General features: G+C 57.6%; 4 protein-coding genes and 1 non-coding gene across 5 annotated transcripts; 3 read left to right on the top strand and 2 right to left on the bottom strand.

Annotated features, from left to right (window-relative positions):
* Positions 1-340: 340 nt before the first annotated feature.
* On the bottom strand, positions 341-2,278 carry B0H64DRAFT_102289 (WD40-repeat-containing domain protein). Its single transcript, XM_062797668.1, has 4 exons — positions 2,113-2,278; positions 1,874-2,042; positions 433-1,776; positions 341-377 (listed from the first exon to the last, which is right to left on the bottom strand). The coding sequence occupies exons 1-3, from the start codon at positions 2,148-2,150 to the stop codon at positions 595-597; spliced, it is 1,389 nt and encodes a 462-aa protein (XP_062663091.1). The 5' UTR covers positions 2,151-2,278; the 3' UTR covers positions 341-377; positions 433-594.
* Positions 2,279-3,321: 1,043 nt separating this feature from the next.
* B0H64DRAFT_102265 (armadillo-type protein) lies at positions 3,322-6,662 on the top strand. The gene is made up of 4 exons (XM_062797667.1): positions 3,322-3,353; positions 3,500-3,677; positions 3,735-6,383; positions 6,437-6,662. Exons 2-4 carry the CDS (start codon positions 3,621-3,623, stop codon positions 6,461-6,463), a joined length of 2,733 nt encoding a protein of 910 aa, XP_062663090.1. The 5' UTR covers positions 3,322-3,353; positions 3,500-3,620; the 3' UTR covers positions 6,464-6,662.
* Positions 6,663-7,226: 564 nt separating this feature from the next.
* On the top strand, positions 7,227-7,312 carry B0H64DRAFT_t28. The gene has a single exon. It is a non-coding gene; the product is annotated as a tRNA-Gly (tRNA).
* A 556-nt stretch (positions 7,313-7,868) lies between these two features.
* B0H64DRAFT_102244 (Metallo-dependent phosphatase-like protein) lies at positions 7,869-9,810 on the bottom strand. Its single transcript, XM_062797666.1, has 3 exons — positions 9,635-9,810; positions 9,397-9,581; positions 7,869-9,334 (listed from the first exon to the last, which is right to left on the bottom strand). Exons 1-3 carry the CDS (start codon positions 9,655-9,657, stop codon positions 8,151-8,153), a joined length of 1,392 nt encoding a protein of 463 aa, XP_062663089.1. The 5' UTR covers positions 9,658-9,810; the 3' UTR covers positions 7,869-8,150.
* A 1,426-nt stretch (positions 9,811-11,236) lies between these two features.
* B0H64DRAFT_355769 (uncharacterized protein) lies at positions 11,237-20,880 on the top strand. The gene is made up of 3 exons (XM_062801568.1): positions 11,237-14,633; positions 14,684-15,831; positions 15,879-20,880. Exons 1-3 carry the CDS (start codon positions 11,682-11,684, stop codon positions 20,455-20,457), a joined length of 8,679 nt encoding a protein of 2,892 aa, XP_062663088.1. The 5' UTR covers positions 11,237-11,681; the 3' UTR covers positions 20,458-20,880.
* Positions 20,881-20,904: the final 24 nt, after the last annotated feature.

Raw genomic sequence — 20,904 nt, 5'->3', positions numbered from 1 at the left:
ACTGGGACCATGACAACGGCGCCTGGTGCCAGGCGCTCCCCACTCAGGTATGACCAAATCAAGACCGATAAGCGGCCGGAAGCATGTGCTTTGATGCAAAGCCAGTATGCGTGGCTGTTGGTCCGTCGGACTTGGCGATGAGAGGGACAGGAGGGCGCTTTGCGGGGATTAAAGAAGGGGGCGGAAATAAGGGCAGAAGCCTTCGTTGACGAGAGTGAACATGCAAGTCATAAATCGTTTAACGTAGGGGTATCTATCTGACGCTGTCGTATCTGTTGGCTCGGCGAGATCTTCATCCCCCAAGGGCAGGGTGCCGTGGCAAATCCGGGCCCTAAATATGCAATGGCGATCCCCGCGGGAAGACGGCTTGTCAGGATCTGGATGCCGGGTGAGACACAAACCTTCAAAGTCGTTCTGACTCTCATCACTGACCTGTATTGGAGGCTTTTCTAAGATGTGGCCCGGCCGGCCTCACATGCTCTGGTGCCCCTGGTCGTGTCGATCCGCTCACTGCCGCAATAGCTCCGCGTCATCCGGCCGAGCTGGCTCGCCCCTGGCGCCGTGTGCTCGTGTGTCGACGGCTAATCGGCCCTCCTAGTTGGCGAATATCCTCACGTTGAGATCAACGCTACCGGTTGCCAGAACGCAGCGGATTTGTGCTTCAGCAGCACCAGCGGCAGCAGTCTTCCTCGGCGTCCCATTCGCCTCCCCGCCTTGGCCATCGCCGCCGTTGGCCACGGGCACGTCTTTGACAACCGAAGGAGCCCACCGGATGCATTGCACAAAGTGGGCGTGTGCGTCGGATATCGTCTTGACGCATCTCCCTTCTTGCGCGAGGTCCCAGCACCTCAAGGTGTAATCGTCGGAGGCCGAGAGGAGATACTTTCCACCTGGATGGAAGACAAGGCCACGGACCCAGTTATCATGTCCAACCAAAATCTTGATGCAGGTGCCCCGAGCGTCCCACAGCCGGATGGTCTTGTCTCTTGACCCAGTCGCCATGAACTCGACCGCGCTCGTGGTTGGCGGCTTCTTGACCCCTGCAATAGCCGCCAGGTGGGAGTAGGAAGCAGCCGGTGCGATGGCGCAGCAGAGAACGACGTGTTCGTGGCCGATGAGCGTCGTTTTCGGTTCCGGGTTTGGTATCGATACATCCCACAGCCGGCCCGTGTAGTCGTCGCTTGTCGAGAGGATAAACTTGCCGTCAACGGACGGGCAAACGTCACGCACCCACTCGGCGTGCCCTCGCAGCGTCTTGACGCAATACCCCGTACTCACGTCCCATATTCTGAGTGTCTTGTCTCGACTAGCGCTCACCAACAAGTTGCCAGCGCCGCCTGCGACACCTGACGGGATGAACCTGACCGCACTGACGCTGTGGTCGTGTCCGGGCAGGGTCCGAATATTCTTGTAATCGTCCGAAGGATCCCAGAGCTTGATTGTGAGATCTGAACTGCATGACGCGAGGAGTGTGTTGCCGCGCGGGCCTCCGAAGTCGACATCCAACACCGTCTTGGTATGGCCTTTTATCGTCCGTTCCAGCTCCCCGAGCTCCCAATCCCAGATCTTGATTGTTTGATCTTCGGAACCCGAAGCCAGCGACGAGAACACGGGATGAAACGCAACACATGTGATGGGGTTGCGGTGTGATTGGAGAGTGTGTCGTGCGGGAGACTTCGGTAACCAATTCACCGGATCCTTGTTCTGTCTCGATGTTGGTGTCGCGTTGTCGAGCTCCGATTGGAGGGCACCGTTGCGCGCCTCGAGGTCCATTATCTGCAGACAGCATCGTTAACAACAGGACGAAGTTAAAACCGAGGCCGCCATGTCGGGAAGGACCGCGTGCAATGGGGTGTCAAGAGGTATGGCGCACCTTCTTCTGGAGCCGGACCACGCTCGTCCACTTCTTTTCCAACAGGCCCTCATATTTCTTCGCTGTGGTCGCATCGAAAACATCCTCGCCGAGTTTTATTTCATCTCGTAGCGCCGCGGCGGTGCTTGTGAGGTTGTTGGAGGAAAGATAGGCGATGAGGGCTCGGTGTCTGTTTGCGCCGTCAGTGCCGATTCCCGACTTCCTGGTCCGCCTCAACAAAAGCCGGATGCAATACCTACAGCTCCTCAGCCTGTCGGGGCGTTAATAGCTGGGCCATCGCGAAGGTACAGAGAGCAGTCGGGAACCCCTGGTTGGGAGGATGTTGGGTGGGTGGAGATGCGCAAAATCGCGGGGGGAGAGCGAATCGGCGGTCACGGCGCCGCAGTCGTTTGTTTGGTGGTTGACCGGAACGAAGTTACGGATATTGCGTGTCAAAACTGTTGATCCAACGATCCATTGCACGCAACGAAGACGCTCGGCGCTGACCGTGGAGTCGTAGCTCGTGGATAAAGTCGCGGCCGCTCAGGGGTTTGGATGTTTTCGGTATGTCTTAATCGGCAGATCCTCGACGGGCAGCAAGAGTGGATCTTGGGTTCTGGGAACAAACGCCAGCTGTGTCGCGGAGCTTGGAATATGTTGAGACACGGCGAGAAGTGTCGATGGTCGTCAAAAATTTGCGATGTTTGGGTTGTCGGTATAGGCTTCCAGTTGCCGCCAAAATATCAACACTCTCAACTTGGTAGCATGGCGGGGCAAAGCAGCTTGGAACCCTGGGATAATTAACAGCACCAGGGTGGGATTTGTTGTTTCTGGCGACTTGTCGGGGGTTCCTGCTCTGTTGAGCTGGCAAGTGGGAAAACGGACCGCTCACAGCTGACAAGATGGCTTTTGCCGGCTGCAAGGGCCAATGGCAGAACGCCATGACGCACGCGACAGGCAATGATGCTGGGGTTTCTGCAGCAATGAACAAGCCAGGCCCAGGCCGGCACATGTCAACAAGCCCAGCAGCCAAATCAGGCTTCGCGCCCCGCCTTGCATCGAACAACAGCCCAAAGAGAGCCACACAAACAGCGCAGAACGGCTGCAAATCGTCGGAGGAGATCTTGCCCTGCGCATCTCTGCAAGCTCTGAACAGTCATCAAGGGGAGCTTGGCAGCCTTACCGCTTTACCGAACAGGATTCTCAACCGGCAATTCACTGGAACAGGACGCCAATCTTTCAAACTTTCCGTCTTTTCCTTGTCCCGCTCACATCCCTGGCAAACCACGACAAAGGGAAGCAGGGTCGCCCTTGACAATATCTTCCTCCCTCCACACGACCGCCAAAAGAGACCCTCAACATTCGCGCCTCCTCTCTTCGTGTATATTAACTCTGGAAAGCAGGAGCCATCAATACTGGCTCGCCGACCTTCGCTCACCGCAACAAATCCGCGCAAGTGACGGTACCACGGAACTTGGCGAACTTGATTGAGCGTTCTCTTGTATGTCTCCCCCCCTCTGAGCAAACAGGATAGCGCGCCACCACATTTGCGTTGCTATTGCTGCCCCAACTCGCCTGTCAACGTAGCGATATGAATGGCCACCACCCGTGCTCCTGTTTAAAGAATCTAATCAAGAAAACCCTTAGGCTAGGCCGTAAACGACAGTCCTCCGAGACCGCCCACCCCGTCGCTCCGAAACAAGCACACACCAGCCGCGAATCCGGTCGACGAAACCTCCGTTCTGTCATCCCGAAATTTAGGCCCAACATGGCCGACGAGGAAGATTTTAGTTCCTTGCCGTTGAGCGACCGCTGGGTGCACAAGGTACGTTTCCCCATGCGCATCCCGCTAGATCTGTACTAACCACTGGTTGGCATACAGGTGTGGAAAGTGCGCAAGGCGGCATACGAAGAGGCCGCGCAGCTGTTTGAGAAGACACCCGACGAGTACGACCCAGTGTTTCGACCGTTCACGCAAGATTCGAGCTTGTGGAAGTCAGCGGCGGCCGATTCGAACGTTGCAGCACAACAGGAGGGTCTCGGGGCGCTCTGTGCATTTCTCAAGTTTGGCGGTCGCGATGGGGCGCTCCGAGCCCGGCAGCAGGCCGTTACACCGATCGCCGAAAAGTGCTTGTCGTCCACCAGAGGCGCCACCAAGGCTTCCGCGCTCGAGGCTTTGCTTCTCTTCATCGAAGTTGACGTTCCCGGGCCGGTAATCGAGGAAATCCTCCCTGTCCTCTCAAGCAAGCAACCCAAGGTCATCGCAGCGGCCCTGGCGTCCTTGACACAGATCTACCACAATTACGGCTGCAAGACCGCAGACCCAAAACCTGTACTCAAGATTCTACCAAAGGCGTTTGGTCATGCAGACAAGAATGTCCGAGCAGAAGCCACAAACCTCGCCGTCGAATTTTACCGATGGCTTCGCGACGCGATGAAGCCCATGTTTTGGAACGACCTAAAACCAACCCAACAAACCGATCTCGAGGCTCAATTCGAGAAGGTCAAGGCGGACGGTATGCCCAAGCAAGAGCGTCTCTTGAGGTCGCAACAAGCGGAGAAAGAGCGTGCTCCGGCCGGCGGTGCGGATGATGAGTACGAGGAAGACGGCGGGGAAGTTGAGGAAGCAGGGGAAGTGGACGCGTTCGATCTCGCCGAGCCACAAGACGTCATCAGCAAGATCCCGAAAGACTTCTTCGACAATCTTGCGTCGTCAAAATGGAAAGAAAGGAAGGACGCAGTCGAGGCCATGAACGCCATTGTCAACGTGCCGAGGATCAAGGATGGCGATTTCAACGAGGTCAACCGCTGTCTGGCCAAGTGCATGAAGGACGCCAACGTCGCCGTCGTCACACAATCAGCCATGTGCATCGAGTTTCTGGCGAAGGGCCTGCGGAAATCTTACGCGAGGTACCGCTCCATCGTGATGCTCCCCATTATTGAGAGGCTGAAAGAAAAGAAGCAAACGGTGGCCGATGCCCTCGGCGCCGCTTTGGACGCCGTCTTCCTGTCGACAAATCTCACCGATTGTCTTGAGGATATCACCGCAAACCTTGTGCACAAGAACCCGCAGGTGAAGGAGGGGACGATGAAGTTCCTTGTGAGGTGCCTGAGGACAACACGGGATGTCCCCAGCAAACAAGAGATTGCGGGGATTGTTGAGTCGGCCAAGAAGTTGCTTTCAGAGTCAAGCGAGGGACTCCGTTCTGGTGGTGCCGAAATCCTAGGGACCATCATGAAGATCATCGGCGAGCGCGCCATGAACCCGCATCTGGAGGGGCTTGACGACATTCGCAAGACCAAAGTCAAGGAGTTCTGCGAGAGTGCGGAAGTCAAAGCCAAGGACAAGCCAAAGCCGCCGCCACCTGCTGCTCGCGCACCCCCTGGTGGCCCGAAAAAGGCGCCGGGCGGCGGTTTGAAGAAAGGTCCCGCCGGTGCGAAAAAGCCCGCCGCCGTGGCTGCACCCCCCGAGCCTGCCCAGGCTGCTGCTGCGCCCCGTCCCGGGCCAGCAAGCAAGCTGGGCATGCCGAAGCCTGGTAGCCTTGGTGGTCTCAAAGCGCCTCAGAAGCGCACACTGGGTGCTCCTGGCGCCGCCTCACCACGTCGGCCAGCCCCGGCTCCATCACCCCCTCCTATGGAAGAGGAGGAGGAGCCGGTTTCCCCGCCGCCTGCAAAACCCCCGCAACGCCTAGGCCTTGGTCGTGGCGGTCTTGCCGGTCGCTCCCTAGCGAAGCCCGCACCACCATCCATACCTGCTGCGCCGCCATCCCCAACGCCCGCGTCGGGTTTCACAGCGATCGAGCGCGCCGAGCTTGAGGAACTTCGCGACGCCAACGAGCGGTTGCTGAAGGCGCTAGAAGACGCGCGGCACGATCGGTCCAAGCTGATGTCGGAGATACAAGAGCTCAAGAACCAGAACGCCGGTCTTATTGAGGACCACACAAGGGATGTCCTCTCCATCAAGGCGAAGGAGACTCAGCTCGTCAGGGCCCGCAGCGATGCCGACGCAGCAGAGCAGACGAACGACCGTCTACGGCGCGAACTCGACAGGCTGAAGCGTGCGTTGAACAAGGCGGAGGCCCTCAACGGCTCGGGGAGCCCCGGTTCGCCCAGCGACCTAGGCTTCAGGACCATGAGCCCAACCCACGACGACATTTACCGCGACGCATCCAACCCGAACCGAAGCCGTATGAGCATAGCGAGCACAATGAGCGACGAGAAGGAGAACGGAGAGGGCATGCCGCCCCCGCGCACCAAGCTCAGTCCCGACCTTAGGTATACCGGCAGCAACGCGAGTAGCGGCCGTGGCAGCCCGGCAAGGGGGTTCAGGAGGGATGTCAGCATGGAAGAGAAGGAACCGAGGTCCGCAGACACGGGGTACAACAACTACAACGACCGTGCAAGCAGTAGGTCTGACAGCCGAACGGGGCGAGAGACACCCACGAACACCAACCCGACTTCTGGGATGGAGAGTTGGAAGCGAGCAGCTGAGGTGACAAGCCAGCTCAAGGCACGGATTGAGCAAATGAAGGTTCGTGCCGCCGACCTCCCCAAGATGTGATTCGTTTCTAATTCGGATAACAGGCAAAGCAGGCCAGCACACGGCAGTAGCATTGCCGTTCCGGTACCGTTGAGAAGAATGCTTCTCCCTCTCCTGGAGAGACGGCTCGGGCCGGAGATAAGTCCCGTTCGCCGAAAGCTAACTAACCCGGCCTTTGCCGCGTGATCCCGATTCCCTCCCGGCGGATTATTTTGGTTCGCATAATCGTCCTGCATTTCGACGGCGTTGGTTTGGGCGGGAATCATACCCACTTTCATGCCTTCGTCATACCTGCCTTGGTCTTATGCGCATGGCTTGCGGGCCTGTTTTGGTAGGAGAGTATCTGCGGGAGTAATTACGGGGTTGGACCCCATCTTACGGCGGCTGTGTTGGGATGGTGTTTATTAGATGTCGGCGGGATGCCGGGCATGGATGTTAGACTACGGATAACTTACCTCTTGCTGAATATCAGGTGTTCTCCTCCTTGATACGTGGGGCGTTGTTGACTTGTGCAAATGGGATAATGCCCTCGGCAATAAAGGTTTGCGCGGTCCTACGCTCGTGTCGCCTCGCAGGTTCAAGTTGGCTACGTTAGCCAAACAACAACACCACCCCCTGTGACTCCCAAACAAGATAATAAAAACGTCAAAAAACCTCACACTACTACTCACTTATAAATAAAGATCAATTTCCGTCTCTCTAGCTAGCACCACTCAAACTAGGCTCACACTCAAACTGCACGCTGTCCTAATCCTCACTTGTGTTCTTAATTGTTCCTACATACCAAGCATATGTATCCTTCCAAAACATCAATATGCAACTAAAATTAACCAAGCGCGGTTAGTTCAGTGGTTAGAATTCTCGCTTCCCATCTTCTCTTGGAATAGCGAGTGACCCGGGTTCGAATCCCGGATTGCGCACACCTTTTTTTGCAGTTCTTGGTCCCTCACCTCCATACACGGTCAGCTCAACTTCTTCTCTTTTTCCCTCAAATACCTCGAACTCCGCCCTTGAACCTCAGCTCCGGTGATCCCCGGTGTTACATTCCTCGTCTAAAAATTGTCGGGCTAGGTCTTGGGCTGGGCGGGATGCGGTTCTCTCTTGTCTGTCATCTAACTACCTACCTAATTAATGCACCTCGAAATAAAACAAACGCCAAGTTAAGTGTATTATGATAAAACAAAAGGTGGCAAATACCCTCGGTGTTCCTCGTGTCTAGGATACATAGTGAGAAAAGGGGGCCCCCCAGAAATGCCATTTCGCGTTGTACTGCATGCATCCATCAACGAGTGATGTTTCCCACCTGTGCTTGTTCTCGTTATCACTCTCTCGCTCTCTTCGGCTCTTCCCGTACGGTGCCCAAATTAGTCTCGAGGGCCCTGACAGTGGCGACTCTTAATCGAGGGACTTGACATGACTTTTTTGTACCATAAACAACTTCCTAAAAGAAATGAATAACTACCTAGCTAGTAGTAACCCGACAATTATTTACATGTGATTAGCACTCGTCACGGCATTTCCCTACACCTGTAGCACCTTTTGCTCTGTCTATTTTGCTCCCCAAACCCCGGTGTGTTTTAGCCACGGAGATTCAAGGGGACTGTTATATCAAGGACACCTTTAACTGGATTCTCATGACAGACACATCAAAGGCGAGAAAGTTTACTCCCTGGATATGCGCTTAATATACTTCTTCGAAACACAACATCTCGTCGAACACGAAAAACAACCCTACCTACCTGGTAATTAGTGCCCACCCTAATCATCACCCGTTGGCAGCCTGGTCTTGTCATTCGGAGTTGCCGGATACCAATCCTGGCCATACGTCGCGTTAAGCGTGACGGCGCCAACCGTCTCCCCCGACTCCAGACGGATATACGTCTCAACGACCCGCTCCGCCAGCCCCTCCAGCGACACGACCACCTGCCTCGCCCCGCGGATCCACCTCCCATACCCGCCATACCCAGAGCGCTGCCCAAAGCACAAGTTCAACCCATCCCCCTCCGATCCACCCCGCACCTCTCCCTCACCCACACCCTCACCCTCACCCCCCTCTCCCGTCAACCCCTCCCAGCGCGCACACCACGTCTCGCCATGATCATGCCCCGAAAACAGCGCCATCATACCCGGCGTGGACGCCAGCGCATCCAGGAAGGGCGCGTCCTGCCCGCCATACTCACAATCCCCCTCCTCCTCCTCGTCCGATGACGGTGACGGTGGCGGCAGCGAACCATCGGCGCACCAGCCCTGCGCCTGGCGCGCCAGCGGCCGGTCGTCGTCGATGCCCGGCTCCCGGTGCGGGTGGATGCCACGCGCCTGCAGGGTGCGCGAGGCGTCGGGGGGGATGTGCACGAAGGCCAGCGCGGGGATGGGGGTGGGGGTTCCTGGTGGGGTGGTGCTGCTGACGAGGTCGGTGTTGGTCCGGGTGAACCAGTCGACTACGCGCGCGTCGACCCAGTTGGGGAGGGGGACTAGGGCGCCGGTGGCGGGGTCCCGCTGTTGGTAGTGGAAGCCGCCGCGGCTGTCGAAGAACCAGAGGAGGAGCTTGGGGGGGCAGGGTGGGGAGAGGGAGTCTGGGTCGCAGTCGGCGGGGTAGACGGGCAGGTAGTAGTTGGATACGCCCGTGTGCGCGTCTGGGATGGAGACCATCTGCGTGGTGCGGGAGTTGGGCCAGCGTCTCTCGCGCTCGAGGATGTGCGCGCCGGAGATATTGAAGTGGTTGTCGTGGTTGCCATAGGTGGATGCCCATGTCAGCCCGCGGTCTGCAAAGGGGCGGACGATCTGGTCGACATAGTCGGTGCTGTTTTCGAGAAAGGTGTTGTCGCCAGTGATAAGGTCCCCGTTGAGCACTACGAGGTCGATGTCCGGCTCGGAATCCAGAACGGTGTTGATTACCTTGACGGATTGAACGTCTTGTTGTGGACCCCATGCATCCCAAGCGTCTTGCACAGCGAAGAAGACGTCAGAAGAGTGCTGCCGGTAGAGTTTACGAGATGCAACTCACTCTCGCCAAAGTGGAGGTCTTCAAAGATGGAGACGTGGAATGTGCCATCTGCGCGGAATCTTAGCGGGCCGAAGCCCTTTTGTCCTTGTGTTCCCGGCAAGCGGTGCTGGTGATCGAGGTTTGGCCTCGATGGCTCTGATGGGTGGCCGGCTACTACAGTGAAAACCACCGCGATGGCATATGTGCTGCAAGCTGGATGAGCACTGCATTTCTGGTACTGGATGTGTTGTTTACTAACAGAGGCCTCATTGGCAACCCCATTTCGCGTTCCCTGCTCTGCCTCGAGGCTGGATTTGGGCGCTGGTTTGGAGTGGCAGGGTTTGTGGTGAGGTCGTGGTTGACGCTGTGCAGCACCACTGGCAGTGAGGTGACTTCAACGGTGGCTTGCAGAACTTAGTTCCCTTGCGAGACACAACAACCCCGAATCGCTGCAGATGTCACCGCTTGACACTAAAAACTCCAGGAATACCCAGAAATTGCCAGGTGGTGGCTCTGCCTTTGAGGCAAGAACGGCGCGGGGCCACCAATCGACGGCTTTCGGAATTTGGGCAGGTATTTATCATTCAGATGCCGTCCAGAAACTCGGCATTCCTCGCGCACGTGGTCGCGGAAGAAGCAACATGCTCGGGATCAACCCGCTGCTCCCAGGAACGACACCGAACGTGCCTCGCTTTGTTGCCCTGGCCCGTGTCCTATCCTGGACTCAATTGCCAAACATCTTCATTGTTGGCGGTAGGTAACGATTCGAGGACCAACTGCTGGCAAGCTGGACCGCCATTGATTGCCTGGAGCTGTCGGTTTTTGTTTTGCAACCACCATGGTATTTTAAACCGTTCAGCTGCTCGGTTCAGAGGCCGAGAGTAGAAAGTATTCCGGCGTGGTACCTTTATGTGCCCGAATTTGTATCGCTTTGGCTTCCATAGGGCTTGCGAGCTGGCTTGTGAGTTGTGGCTGAGACGTCAGCTTCCCAAGCCTCAGGTTGAAGAGGTTGGCGACAAAATTGAAACGGCCTGGGTCATCAAAGTGCGGGGCACTGCGGGGCAATCGGCGGGTTGGCTCAAACTGCCGCGAGCCGCGGACGCTAACCGCGCATTGCTTAGCAGCTTTCTTTTTAAAGATTCCAGGTCCAGGCGCTCGCTGCACGAAAGAAACTCAGCCACGGTCAGCATTTGGGTTTCTCGATGTCCGACGGGGCAAGTGCGCGGGACCTCCGGATATCCCGTTGCATTCGGTATCTTCGATCGCCGCCTGCAAGTTGTGGCATACCATCCCGAACTTCGACTGCCCGGTCACACGACAATCGCCTGGTGGGTTTCCCCGTCACAAGAGCAGGCCTGCGTTGAAATTGGCGGATGGCGATAGTGCGGCGCAGGAAGCTGAACCGTGTGAATGGTGTTTCGTGTTTTAGTGCTCATGGATGTTTCGATGTCCTCACTGTGTGTCCAAACTGCTGGGAGCTTGGCTCTTTGGGCGCCATTTTTCCCGCGCTGGGGTGGGTGAGTGGGGGCCAGGTTTTGCTGCGAGCCAGGCAGTTCGTCTCATCTCCATTTCTGGCAACTGAACATCAAACGGAAGTTCCAGGTTGCCACCTCATTCATTCCCGTTCCTTGCGGGTTCTTACGCACCTTCCATCTTGCGCATGCGTTTTACTCGGCAGCCAGGCCAGATCGGGCGATCAGCCAGGCTCGAACCAGGGTGTTCTGCGGGCAGGGGGCTGAGCTTGGCCTCGCAGCCCCTCGATTGGCCCGTGGTTTCTGATGACGGGGGGCCAGGCAAGGCTCGCCGTGCTGAATTGAAGCTTCGGTGTCGTTGCCAAGCTCGTCGGGGCGGCGCGGTTCAACGAGTTCAGACGCAACACGCATTCGCCAGGCTGCGACTCTGGGAACCGGCCGAACTGTGGGGATACAGCGCACCTCAAGTTCGGCCACTTCTTCAACTCGCACTTGCACACCACGCCATCCCCACCCCCGAGGCTTTTTTGTTCTCTTTTGGCGCCTCTGCATTCCCAACAGCACGCCAACACCCGCGGCCCCCCCAACGCTCCGTCCCGAGACCTAAACTAGGGCCCGTCCATGGATGTGCAGCCCGACCTCGAAACTTGTGTGTGTGCCAACAACCGCCGCTCGTTGCAGGTGCTGCGCCATGTGGCCCGGCGCCTGAGCGCCTCCAGCTTCGCTCTCCTTTGTTAGAGATACCCATCCGGCGTTTTCAGTTATTCTTGTTGCTGGTGGTTTATTACTTTTTAGTGTATTAGTTATACCCTTTTCGGGGCGCTCGCTGCTGCGATGGCCGCTGCCCCAGCACCTGCCCCGCACATGGATACTTCAACATCCTGGTTGCTGTTGGAAGACGAGACGACGGAAACGCGCTTGTTGGTTCTGGTCACCCAGGTTCTTGGCCTCAGCCCGGGCATCGCCCAGGTACACCATTCGTTCAGGGATTTGGGAGGAAACGAACAGCATGCCGTCGCGCTGAGGAAGGCTTGCATGGCTGCCGGAATGGACGTCAAGGTCAAGGATATCCTGCGCTGCCCGACCCTCGCCGAGTTGCAAACATGCATCACGCAGTGCGCGCCACAAAACCCACACCCGCATTCCGAACCCGACGCCCCCGAGCCCGTCATGATCGCACCGCTAGAGATCCACCGAGCAAGCCGCATGTCGATAATGCCCGAACCCGAAGACGGCCACCTTCGGAAATCGAGCGTGACCCGTTTGGACGCGGACGTCAGCCGGAGAACAGACATTGAACACGCGTTAGGGTCACAGCCAGAGGTTGGGAGGATAGCGGGAATACGGCCGAAGGCAGGACTGCTCGATGGGAAGTTCGTTGCTCTCCTCACGCTAGCGAGCACGCAAACAACACAGGAAAACCCGACCGCGGTCAACCTCATTCCCCAGTCACACGCTCTTTTCGCTGGTACCCAGGTCGCCCGCCTAAAACGCGCTGCCGAGGCTGTGCTCCCAGCCGAAGCCATTCCAGACCTGTGGATTGTTTTGGACGGAATGCCCCTGACCGAGGCCGGCGATGTCGACATGCGGCGGTTGCGGACCTGGGCCCAGAATATCAACGAGGACGTCTACCACCAAGCTCTGAGCCTAGAACACCAGGAGACGCTGCAAAACCCAGAATCGGGCATGGAAAAGTCAATACAGAGGCTGGTTAGCAAGGTGTTGGATGTGCCCCAAGGCCAGATTGGCGTGAACTTCTCCTTCTCCCAGCTCGGCGGCGACGAGATGACCGCCATGGAGCTGGCCGCCAGGTGCAAGCACGAGTCCATCTACATCAACCCATCCGACGCTCTCGGGTCCATGACGCTCTCCGAACTCGCTGCTATTGCCGCGTCTCGGGGTGGCCTGGCGCACAAATGGGACGAGGAAACGTCGGACTGCTTTGATCTCTCGCCGATGCAGCACTTGTACTTCCAAACGGGCATGGGCGGTGATCTGAGGCGGAGACCTGCGCTTGATGGGAGCTACCGCTTCAACCAGAGCCTGCTCTTGCGGCTCAAAAAAGTCTTCTCCTTCGAGGACATATCGGCTGCAATCGAGGCTGTTGTCGCCCATCACCCAATGTTAAGGTCGCGTTTTGGCCGAGGCTTGAATGGCTGGGTACAGAGGGTTCTTCCCGAGATCGCCGGCTCCTACACCTTATGCCACAGCGAAATTCGATCCGAGCGCGAGTTGGAAGACATTATCGAACGGACACAAATGTCGATCAACGTCGAGACCGGGCCGATCTTCGCCGTTGACTATCTCACTACTAATGACGGGCAACAGTTAGTGTACGTCGTTGCGCACCACCTCGCGGTTGACCTCCCCTCCTGGCGCACCATCATTCATGACCTCGACGAGCTGTTGGAAAACGGAAGTTTATTGTCGCAGAGGTCCATGCCCTTTCACAAGTGGGTAGACCTCCAAAAGGCAGACGCTCTAGGTCCGAACCCCCAGGACCTCCTCCCTTTTGCCCTCCAACCTGGGGATTACGCCTATTGGGGTCTCCAAGACACGCCGAATACGTACGGCGATGCCGCCGAGGTCAGCTTCTCGTTGAGCCAAGAGCTTACCACCATCCTGCAAAGTTCTTGCAACCAGGTCTTCAAGACCGACTCTGTTGACGTCTACCTCGCCGCCCTCGTGCTCTCTTTTGCCCAGACCTTTCACGACCGACCCGTGCCCGCCGTGTGGAATCAAGAGCACGGTAGAGATCCATGGAACCCGGACATCGACATCTCCGAGACTGTGGGCTGGTTCACATCCCTTTGCCCAGTTAGTCTCAAGGTAGATACTTCGGACGACTTCATCAAGGTATTGCGCCACTTGAAAGACACTCGCCGATCGATCCCAGCGCGCGGTGCTCAGTACTTCGCCTCGAGATTTTACCATTACGACAAGGAGGACTTGGCAGCAAAAGACTGGCCGTTCGAGCTCATCTTTAGCTATGCGGGCTCGTTGCAACACCTAGAGCGTGACAATGGAGTGATGGAGCAGCTTGCTATCCCCGGCCGGACGCTGGCGTCCATGACATCGGATATTGGGGCGAACGTGGGCCGGATTGCGTTGTTCGAGGTCAGCGCCATGGTTGACCAGGGGAGCGCCAAAATCAAGTTTCTGTACAACCGCTTTTCCAAAGACCAGGCTCGGATCACGCAATGGGTTCAGAACTACGAGCACCTCCTCCTCGAGGCTATCGGCAGGCTCAGGTACCACCCACAGGAGCTGACTCAAGCAGACGTTCCCCACCTCGACGTGACATACGAAGGTCTCGAGAAGTTCAACAAGGAGCGCGTCGCCACTCTCAAACTCGCCAGCGTTCGGGATGTCGAGACAATTTACCCAGTTACTGCTGTTCAGCAAAGCATCTTGATCAGCCAGGCGCAGCGTCCGGACACGTGCTACTTGCATGCAATATACGAGTTTGCGTCCCCCACCGGGGATCCGATTGACATATCCAGGATATGCAACGCGTGGCAACAAGTCACCATGAGGCATGCAGCGCTCAGGACCATCTTCACCGAGAGTGTTACCGAAACGGGTCTTTGGGACAAGGTCATCCTCCGCCGAACCTCGCCCGAGATGCTGTTCATCGATACCGCGCCCGCCGAGGATCCGGTGTATGAGCTGAGCAACTTGCCGAACCTGCGACCGACGGAGAGCAAACCGCTTCACAGGCTCACCGTCTGCAAGGCCCCCACCAGGACGCTGGTGAAGTTGGATATCAGTACAGCGCTGTGCGATGTGAGTCCTTACCCGGTTTTCCAACGTCGCACCCAGCTGACAGGTGGCAGTCCCTGAGCATCCATGTTCTTCTCCACGACTTGCGTCGGGCTTATGCCACGGAACGAGCCATCACCGAGGCTGACCAATTCTCTTACCCCCATTACCTTTACTTCCTCAAGACCGCCCGGCAAGAAAGCAGCCTTGTCTTTTGGCGTGAGAAGCTGACAGGCATCCCCCCCTGTCTGTTCCCCCGCCTTACCATACTTCCCGGCGAACTCGGGTTTGTAAATACCTGCGTCGAACTCGATATCACTTCGTACCAGCTCTCGGGTTTCACCCGCACGCAAAAGACGACAGTCGACGCCGTCCTTCGGCTCGCATGGGGTCTCATTTTACGGTGTTTCACCGGTTCCAACCAAATTTGCTTCGGGTTCCAGACAGTGGGCCGCGACGATTCCATACTCGGGATGAGACACGCCGTGGGCTCCTTCTCCAATACGATCGCGTGTGCCTACGAATTGGCGACGTACAGTCCGGTGGCTGCGGCACTACAAATGGTCGAAGAGCACCTCCTCACCTGCCTCCCCCATCAGCACTTCACGTTGGCCGAGCTCCAGCATGGTATGGGGATGAAGGGCGGGGATCGGCTTTTTAACTCTTGTTTAACTTTCACCGAAGAGCCGGCAGGGCTGAACAGCAAATTCACGACCCGAACGACGTCCGAGCTCAAACCCATCTCGCTGCAGCAGACTTTCGACGTGGATATTGTGGTCAACACCCGATTCACGGCCGGCAAGTTGACTGTAGACATTGGGCAGCGTGTGATGTCTCCGGAGCAATCCGTCAACGTGGCGAACACGTTCGGCGGAGCCATCCGCGCCATCTTGGCCTCTCCCAACACGTCCGTCGGCTTGGTTGACCTCTTCAGCGACAGAGATTACGCCCAGATACTCGCCTGGGAGGCCGAGTCGCCGCCTGAAGTAGAGGAGCAGGCACAGAACGTGGTCCATGACCTAGTGTCACGACAGGCCACCATACAACCGGCATCGCAAGCCATCTGCTCCTGGGATGGATCCCTCACTTATCTCCAGCTTGAAGAGGAGGCGACCAGGCTTGCCCATCATCTTGTCGACGCGGGTGTCGGGCCCCACTCCGTGGTGCCAGTCGTAATGGACAAATGCAAGCTTGCGCCCGTGGCCATGGTCGCTGTGCTGAAGTGAGTTCTCTGAGTCCACGGCTCGCTCCCATCTAACTAATTGCTAGGTCGGGTGCTGCGTTCGTCCCGGTCGACTCGCTAGAACTCGGCATGATCCAGCCCATCTTTGAGCGTCTCAACTCGAGAGTAGCCATCTCATCAGAGCTTGCCGCCCCGGTTCTCACCAACCTCTTTGATCGAGTCGTCGTCCTGACTGACGACTTGATGAGCGTCCTGCCACGAGGCGAAGGGCCGCTAACTTCGATGGCCGCCCCGAGCGATCCAGCATGCATCCTCTTTGTGCCGATATCGTCGACCGACGCGAGGGGGTTGACCTTCAGCCACGCAGCACTGTCCACGTCTCTCATGGGGCAGGGGCCCGCCGCACGGATTTCGCCTCTTAGTCGCGTGATGCAGCTCTCATCGTTCAACGTGGACATTTGCATCACCGAGATCTTCACCACACTCGCATACGGCGGCTGCGTTTGCGTACCTTCTGCCGCGGAGAGGTTGCAAGATTTCAGCGCTGCCGCCAACCGGATGCAGGTCAACTGGTCCTATATGACACCACTCCTGTCCCGAAAGGTGGACCCAACACTTCTGCCGTCGCTCAAGGTCGTTTGCTTTCGGACTAGGGGGCTCGACGACGACACGTACAGCATTTGGCACGGAAAAGCCAACGTTGTTCTGGCGTATGGATCACAAGATGTGTGCCCCCTGGGCATCGCTTTCCTTGAAGCTCTCGGCCCTCAGCATTTGAAGAGTATCGGCCGACCTTTCGCGGGCAATCTCCTGATCGTCAACCCGGAAGACCACAAGAAGCCCGTGCCGGTCGGGGCGGTTGGAGAGTTGGTCGTTGAGGGCCCCACGCTGGGATTCTCGTATCCGAATCGGGAGTCAACCATGACCCCTCTGTCGCCCCTCGGGCCTGCTTCTGGGGGAAGAGCACGGTATTTGAAGACCGGACATCGCGCGCGGTACACTGAAAGGGGTCTGATGGAGTTCATCTCCAGCAAGCGAGACGACATCGACATGGATGGCAAAGTCATCAATCTCACCGAGATCGAGCAGTACCTGCGTCGTTGCCTGGGGCAAGGGGTTGATGTTGTTGTCGAAACAGTCATATTTCGGGGCCCGGCGAAGAACGATACCATCCTGACCGCTTTTATTGAGCTTGGCGACCGTTTTGGTAACGAAGAGACGCTCACGTCACTGAGCTCGACAACTAAGGAGCAGCTTGCACTGGCAAAGCAGCTGGTTACAATGGGGCTGAAGAACACGTTTCCACCGTCCATGATCCCTTCAGCTTTTATCCCAGTCAAACATCTTCCCATCACACCCTCACTCAAGGTTAACCGACGACGGCTGCAGAAGATGATCGCCGGCCTAACCAAGGACGATCTTCTGGGCCTTGCCACCGTGCCGAACAAGGGTAACTTCCAGCATCTCAAACCCTTGCCCTTGACCCAAGGCGAGGAGAAGATGAGGGCTATCTGGGCACGAGTACTGGGTATCGAGGAGGCCAAGATCTCGGCTATCGACAGCTTCTTCAGCGTTGGCGGAGATGATATCGCAGCCGCACAGCTAGTCGCTGTGTGCAAGCAACAAGATATTGCTATATCCATCGCCGATGTGCTTCGCGGCGCGACATTAACAGACCTCAGTCAGGCGGTCGTTACTGTAGAGTCGCCACAAATTATGCAGGAGGCCTCGCCGGCACCCCCAACCACATCGCCGTCGCCGGTACCCCTCAACCCGAACGCGATCAAAGAGGTCTTTATTGAGAAGGTGATTGCCCCGGGGGTTGGAGTCGACGCTAGCGTGATCGCCGACGCGGCCGAGGCATCATCGGCACAGATCCGGTACATCGAGACCGGCATGCTTCGGGGTCGTACGAACATCAACTATTTAATCTTCAATTTCACCGGCGCCGTCGACTCGAAGAAGCTGGAGGAGGCTTGCAAGACGTTGGCAACAATACACCCGATCCTACGCACGGCATTTGTCCCACACAACCGCCGAGTGTACCAAGCTGTCATCAAGTCTAGCGGCATCGAGTTTCGCCGGCATTACTGCCCGACATGGCGGCTTGCTAACATGCTGGACAAGGTGATCAAGAAAGACCAAAGCACAGCCGTCGGATTCGAAAATCCGGTGACCAAGTTCATGTTTCTCGACGGTAGCAAGCAGTCAATCCTCATCCTGCGGCTCTCCAAGGCACAGTACGACGATCTGTCCGTTGCGCTGCTGGTCAAGGATCTCAAGAGGTTATACGACGGCTCTCAGAAGCCACCTCGCCGGCCAACCTTCTGCGACTTTATGCGTACCGCTCAAGCCGCCAATTCCAACGGGGCCGAAGAATACTGGCGTGCGTTGCTTGAGGGCTCCCAGGTGACCCAGGTCGTCGCGCATGTGCAGCCCTACGACATGTCGACAGACATCCAGACGGTTCGAAACCCTGCGCTTGCGCTGGGTTCGCTTTCTAGCCTCGGGATATCCTTCGAGACGGTCCTCAAGGCGGCTTGGGCAATGGTGCTCGCGAATCTCTCGGCGTCTTCTGACGTCGTCTTCGGAGAGGTCATCGATGGCCGCCATGTTAGACTTCCGGGGGGGCATTCAGTCGCCGGCGTAATGGGGCCTACTGTTAATGCCACGCCCGTCCGAGTTCAGTTCCCAGATACCCCACTGACGCCGGTGAACTTGCTGCAATACATCCATGCACAGCGCATGTCGGGCATCCCGTTCGAGAATCTCGGATCATTGGCCATCGTGGAGAAATGCACGCCTTGGCCATATTGGACTCGGTTTAGCACGCTGGTGCAGCATCAGTACGAAGACACGGCCATCAACCCGTCGGAGCCCAAGTCGTTCCACCTTGGCACCGCCTCCTGCAAGTTCACTATCCACGAGTCGAAGGCCCAGGATATGCCCGACTTGTGGGTGAGATCTCTTGTGCGCCCGACAAACCGTGTCGAAATCTCCATCTCGTTTTGTGCCGACCGTCTTACCGAGAAGTTTGCTGAACACGCACTGCGCATGCTCTGCTCGACCATCAGCCTCCTAACGAGCGTCAGCATCATGCAGCCCGTTATCCCGTGCGGGTACCAGTACCGGAGCATGATTAAGAGGATTCCGTTGCCGGCGAAGCCCACCGTGAGCGATGACTCGGAAGCGGACAGCAGCATCATGAATACTCTGAGCAAGGAACAGATCGAGGCCGTCCAGATGGTTATTCGAGATACTTGGACATCGATCCTCAACCCCAGTGCATTGGGCGTGCCCGAGGCCCAAATCCACAACGCGGCGTTCTTTGATCTCTGGGGAAGTCTCATCCCGGCCTCTCAGATTATGCGGCGGCTCAACGCCGAGCTCCCCAGGGTCAACCTGCCAGGAGCAGATGCCAATCTACAAATCGCCATGGAAGAAATTGTCGAGAACCCAACCATGCTGAAACAGTTTGAGCTCGTGGCATCCAAGCTCAAGCCCCAGCCCGGTAAAGAGGCACCGAAGGGTAGAGAGAAGGAAAAAGAGAAAGAAGTCGACAAGAGCAGCGGGGGGACGCGACCACCGCCACAGGCCCACAAGAGGAGACCGAGCATCGGGAATGTCGGAATGCCATCGCCCTCCTTTGGCAGCCGCCTTCGTCGGTTTGCCAGCACTGTCGCCCGGAATACATCCCCGCCAACCAACAACAATAACGTCACGGCCGCCGTTATAAAACATCCCACAAACTTCCAACCCCCGCCGACCCCGACCTCCCCGGTCGCCATCGGCCTCGCCTCGGCCATGGTCGCCGACCTCCCTCCCCTCTCTCCAAGAGTAATCCCTAGCCCCAACATGCCAGGCATCATCACGCCGCGCAGCACTCCAAAGATCCCGGGCAGCTCTAGCCCCGGGCTGAATGTCCCTACCGCCGCCCCACAGCTCCCCAATCTCCCGGCCTTCGACCCCATCGCCGAGGAGGCCGAGCCGCCATACGACGACTACGGCATCACCAACACGCGCGGCGGCGCAACCCAGGCCCCGGTGTTCCGTCAGAGCCAGACGCTCACCACACCGCCGCAGGGCCACGGCATCGGCATCTTCCTCGGCGAGCCCGACAGCATGACCGAGGGCAGCAGCGCGAGCAGCACCAACGCCAGCACCGAGATGACGCTGGCCATGGCCATGAGCATGGGCAGCGGCCACGGTGGCGGCGCGCTGCCGCCGCCCGCGAGGAGCGAGATCAAGAATTCCGACCTCGAGCGCGACGCGCCCAAGGATACCGGCACCCGGAACACCGACCGCGACACCCTCGGCCCCCTGCCGGGTAACATCGCGGCAGCCTACGTCGGGAAGGCGCCCGTCAACATGCGTGTTGTGCTGCCGCCGCCGGGGACGGGGCTGCGGCCTGCTACTGGTGGAGGTGGCGGTGGTGGTGGTGGGGCGCAGGAGGCGATGGAGGATCTCGTCAGTCCGCTGAGTGCGGTCACGCTGACGCCGGGGAGCGCGGGCAGGCAGGTGGGCGGGATGCATCAGCATCAGCAGCAGTATCAGCAGTATCAGCAGGGGCATGGTTATGGTCAGGGTCAGGGTGGGCAGGGGAGTGCGGCGCCGGTGTCGGCTGTTTCGGCTCCGAGCCCGGGGACGCCTGCGAGGCGGGGTTAGATAGGGGTTGGGTTGGATGGGGGCGTTTTGGTGGTTGGTTTTTTGTCTGGTGGGTGGTGATGATTGTGATGAGTGAACGTGGTTTTGGATGTCGCTTGCTCGGATGTGTTTTAGAATGATCTTGGGGCGTTGGAAAGTTTGGTTTCTTGTTGTGAGGTTCTGTTGTTTGTATATACCTGGGCTGTTAGGTTTTGGTGATACCGTCTTCAGCATGGCGTTTGCCGACAGGAGGGGAGTTGGGATATTGATGTTTTAATGCTGTTACACGACGAGAATGTCCGGTTCTGTGATAGATGCTTACTTGTACATCCGTGCTCAGCAACTGGGCCTCCGTCATATTGAATCGAGGGTACTTGTGCGGACACGATTTCCATTTGGTCACCCATAGAAGGGCGTAATTTACACTTAAGTACGCGGATCAAATGGACAAGCCGCCGCATTTCTTCC

The sequence above is a fragment of the Chaetomium fimeti genome (assembly GCF_033439085.1).
Source record: "Chaetomium fimeti strain CBS 168.71 chromosome Unknown B0H64scaffold_2, whole genome shotgun sequence".
NCBI lineage: Eukaryota > Fungi > Ascomycota > Sordariomycetes > Sordariales > Chaetomiaceae > Chaetomium > Chaetomium fimeti.
Note: the sequence above shows the minus strand (reverse complement) of the source record. Positions and strands in the feature narration are given on the sequence as shown.

Bases quoted from the DNA above. Each gene is read 5' to 3' on its own strand.
- B0H64DRAFT_102289 (XM_062797668.1), bottom strand. From the start codon at position 2,150: ATGGCCCAGCTATTAACGCCCCGACAGGCTGAGGAGCT. The intron at 2,043-2,112 runs GTAGGTATTGCA...CGGCGCAAACAG, and splicing joins CCCCGACAGGCTGAGGAGCT to ACACCGAGCCCTCATCGCCT. The intron at 1,777-1,873 runs GTGCGCCATACC...TGCTGTCTGCAG, and splicing joins TGGTCCGGCTCCAGAAGAAG to ATAATGGACCTCGAGGCGCG.
- B0H64DRAFT_102244 (XM_062797666.1), bottom strand. From the start codon at position 9,657: ATGGGGTTGCCAATGAGGCCTCT. The intron at 9,582-9,634 runs GTTAGTAAACAA...TCCAGCTTGCAG, and splicing joins GGGTTGCCAATGAGGCCTCT to CACATATGCCATCGCGGTGG. The intron at 9,335-9,396 runs GTGAGTTGCATC...TCGCTGTGCAAG, and splicing joins AGACCTCCACTTTGGCGAGA to ACGCTTGGGATGCATGGGGT.
- B0H64DRAFT_102265 (XM_062797667.1), top strand. From the start codon at position 3,621: ATGGCCGACGAGGAAGATTTTAGTTCCTTGCCGTTGAGCGACCGCTGG. The intron at 3,678-3,734 runs GTACGTTTCCCC...GTTGGCATACAG, and splicing joins GCGACCGCTGGGTGCACAAG to GTGTGGAAAGTGCGCAAGGC. The intron at 6,384-6,436 runs GTTCGTGCCGCC...TTCGGATAACAG, and splicing joins CACGGATTGAGCAAATGAAG to GCAAAGCAGGCCAGCACACG.
- B0H64DRAFT_355769 (XM_062801568.1), top strand. From the start codon at position 11,682: ATGGCCGCTGCCCCAGCACCTGCCCCGCACATGGATACTTCAACATCC. The intron at 14,634-14,683 runs GTGAGTCCTTAC...GACAGGTGGCAG, and splicing joins TCAGTACAGCGCTGTGCGAT to TCCCTGAGCATCCATGTTCT. The intron at 15,832-15,878 runs GTGAGTTCTCTG...ACTAATTGCTAG, and splicing joins GCCATGGTCGCTGTGCTGAA to GTCGGGTGCTGCGTTCGTCC.